Source organism: Ctenopharyngodon idella, chromosome 13, assembly GCF_019924925.1.
Source record: "Ctenopharyngodon idella isolate HZGC_01 chromosome 13, HZGC01, whole genome shotgun sequence".
Lineage (NCBI taxonomy): Eukaryota > Metazoa > Chordata > Actinopteri > Cypriniformes > Xenocyprididae > Ctenopharyngodon > Ctenopharyngodon idella.
In genome coordinates, this window is record NC_067232.1 from 32,700,604 (window position 1) to 32,703,173 (window position 2,570).

Below are 2,570 nucleotides of genomic sequence, written 5' to 3' on the forward strand. Positions count from 1 at the left end.
ATGGAAACACATAATCCACTTGAGATCAGAGTGATTAATTTAAGGTCAGATTTTAGTTTAATTGTTGGTTACCGCTTCAGTTTCAGTGCCTTTATAAATGCTCTGTGACTGAACACATCGAACAGCCTGCTGAGCAACGGGGACACCTGTCAAGTAAGTCCAATACATTTTTAATGCAGTAATATTTTTTTTGCTTGGGAAAGCTTCAGTGTGGCTTCAAGGAAAATTAAATTGCTTTCCTTCCTTTGCTTCCACAGGATGCTAGTCGTTCGAAACATCCTCCTTCTCTTATTCTGTTTAGTTGTTCTACTAGTATTTGCTCAAAGCTCTTTTCTTCCACCATGTGAGCCGGTTAATGAGACTGTCGCGGTGGAAAAAGAGGGCTGTCCAAAATGTCTGGTGTTTCAGACCACCATCTGCAGTGGCCACTGCCTAACAAAGGTGCGTACTTCCGTTTTATTTGCATGGAAACCATTTTTAGTTTGCATTTATATTATATTATACTATTATATTATACTATATTATATATTATTATATTATATAATATATTATACAAGCATCAGTATTTCCAGTGGTGACATACAGTGTATTATCTTCTAGGAGCCTGTATACAAGAGCCCATTTTCCACTGTCTACCAACACGTGTGCACTTACCGGGACGTCCGCTATGAGACGGTCCGCTTGCCAGACTGTCCCCCCGGGGTGGACCCCCATATCACCTACCCGGTGGCTCTCAGCTGCGACTGCAGCCTTTGCACCATGGACACGTCCGACTGTACCATCGAAAGCCTGCAGCCTGATTTCTGCATGTCTCAGAGAGAGGATTTCCCTGTGTACTAGCCTGTCATCAAACCACAGAGTACGCAAACTCTGCCCACTCTAAATCAGATAAATGTCACATAGATGTATATCAATAAAAAAGTACATAATTCATACTTCATTTTATATGCTTAAGTCAAACCATTTTTATTTTTATCTAAATGAGCAGATGGCATGGATATTAAGACTAAATGGTTGTAAGTTACCATTGGAAAATCATCAGCCAATGATCAGAAAGAATAACAAGTTGGGTTTAAATGATACACACATGTACAATAATCCTGCAAATGAACTATGACTGAAGCTTGTTAAATAAAGTCTGTGTCTTTGACTCTACCCTGCACCTTCTTTTGCACTTGAAATATAAAGAGACAAAATAAATAAAATAAAACCATACAAAAGAAAGGCCTACGCATTCTGCTGGTGAAAGGCATTGCTCTCCATTGAAGGCCATTCAGAAGTGATATTCTGCAACATAGTACTGAATAACACAGTATAGTAGGTGTTTTACCAGTATCAATTTATTTTTGAAAGCATGAAATGAACTTCATCATCTGAGACACTTTAAATAAAAGTGTCTGCTAAGTGAATAGCCTAAATGAATCAAACAGCACACCAGATTTCCCATGAAATGAGCAAAATGATGCTATAGGGGAATCTGTAGCTCAAAGTACATGGGGAAAGATGCAGCAGCAAAGACTGGTGGACTGTGGCAATGATATTTTTTTTAGCCAGAAGATGGCAGGAAAGATCAATATTGGGAAAACTGGTAGGAAATTTTAAGTAAACATGCCCTCTCACACTAATTCATGCAGTCATTTAGAGAATTAACAGTGTGTTTGCCTTGTGGAAATATTATTATGCTATTCAATGAAATCTTAATACTGCAATTATGTTGTGATGGCATTACAGTTAGTTAAAGGTACAGTACCATGAGCAATGACTGATCTGCCTTCTAAGGAACAGAACCTCATACGTGACTGATTTGAAACTCTCTAGAGCTCCTCGTGTGAAGCACTCAAGAGAATAGCATTGGGTGTTAGTGTATTGATAAGCTAGCATGATATTCTATACATAAACATAGCACACACAAATATAGGTAACAGGTTGATATTGAAATTTCTGTCATAAGTTACTCTCCCTCATGTCGTTCCAAACCGTAAGACCTTTGTTCATCTTCAGAACACGAATTAAGATATTTTTGATGAAATCTGAGGGTATCATAGGCAGCAACGACATTGCACCTTTTGAGGTCAAGAAAGGTAGCCTACTAACGGTACTAAAACACTTTTTACGCTTACGCGAGGGTCAACGTACAGCGCACATGGTGCTAATTTTGTCATTAGAAGAGTATGTGATTACTGCACGTGCAGGTAATTAGTTTATTTTTGCAGTAATTAGTTTATCCACAAGGTGACAACCGTGCCCTGGGGGCGATGATTCACAAGGTAGTCAAAGAAAATCTGCATAAACAGAACAGACCAGAACACATGCAAGCTACAGCGACAGTGGAGGCCTACATAGATGAGAGATTGTGTGAAGAGGTTAGAAAGGACCCTCATTTGTACAACGCTAGCATGAAAGAATACAAAGATATTTACATGGGTTGTAACTCATTGCTCAAAACTGCGCATGCATCGAACGCCTGTGTATGCGTACGAGTCAAGTGAAGTATGCTTTGCAAGGCTGTGCGTTCTACTGTGAGCTTACACTAGTGTACACATAAAAAAAATGAAGCATACTTGGGTTTT

At 39.0% G+C, this 2,570-nt stretch overlaps 1 protein-coding gene across 1 annotated transcript; it reads left to right on the plus strand.

Moving 5' to 3' along the window:
• On the plus strand, nucleotides 1-1,155 carry lhb (luteinizing hormone subunit beta). The gene is made up of 3 exons (XM_051916219.1): nucleotides 1-153; nucleotides 258-441; nucleotides 601-1,155. Exons 2-3 carry the CDS (start codon nucleotides 259-261, stop codon nucleotides 838-840), a joined length of 423 nt encoding a protein of 140 aa, XP_051772179.1. The 5' UTR covers nucleotides 1-153; nucleotide 258; the 3' UTR covers nucleotides 841-1,155.
• Nucleotides 1,156-2,570: the final 1,415 nt, after the last annotated feature.

Excerpts from the sequence above, each read along its gene's own strand:
- lhb (XM_051916219.1), top strand. The coding sequence starts at position 259 with ATGCTAGTCGTTCGAAACATCCTCCTTCTCTTATTCTGTTTAGTTGTT. Across the intron at positions 442-600 it reads GTGGCCACTGCCTAACAAAG|GAGCCTGTATACAAGAGCCC; the intron begins GTGCGTACTTCC and ends ATTATCTTCTAG.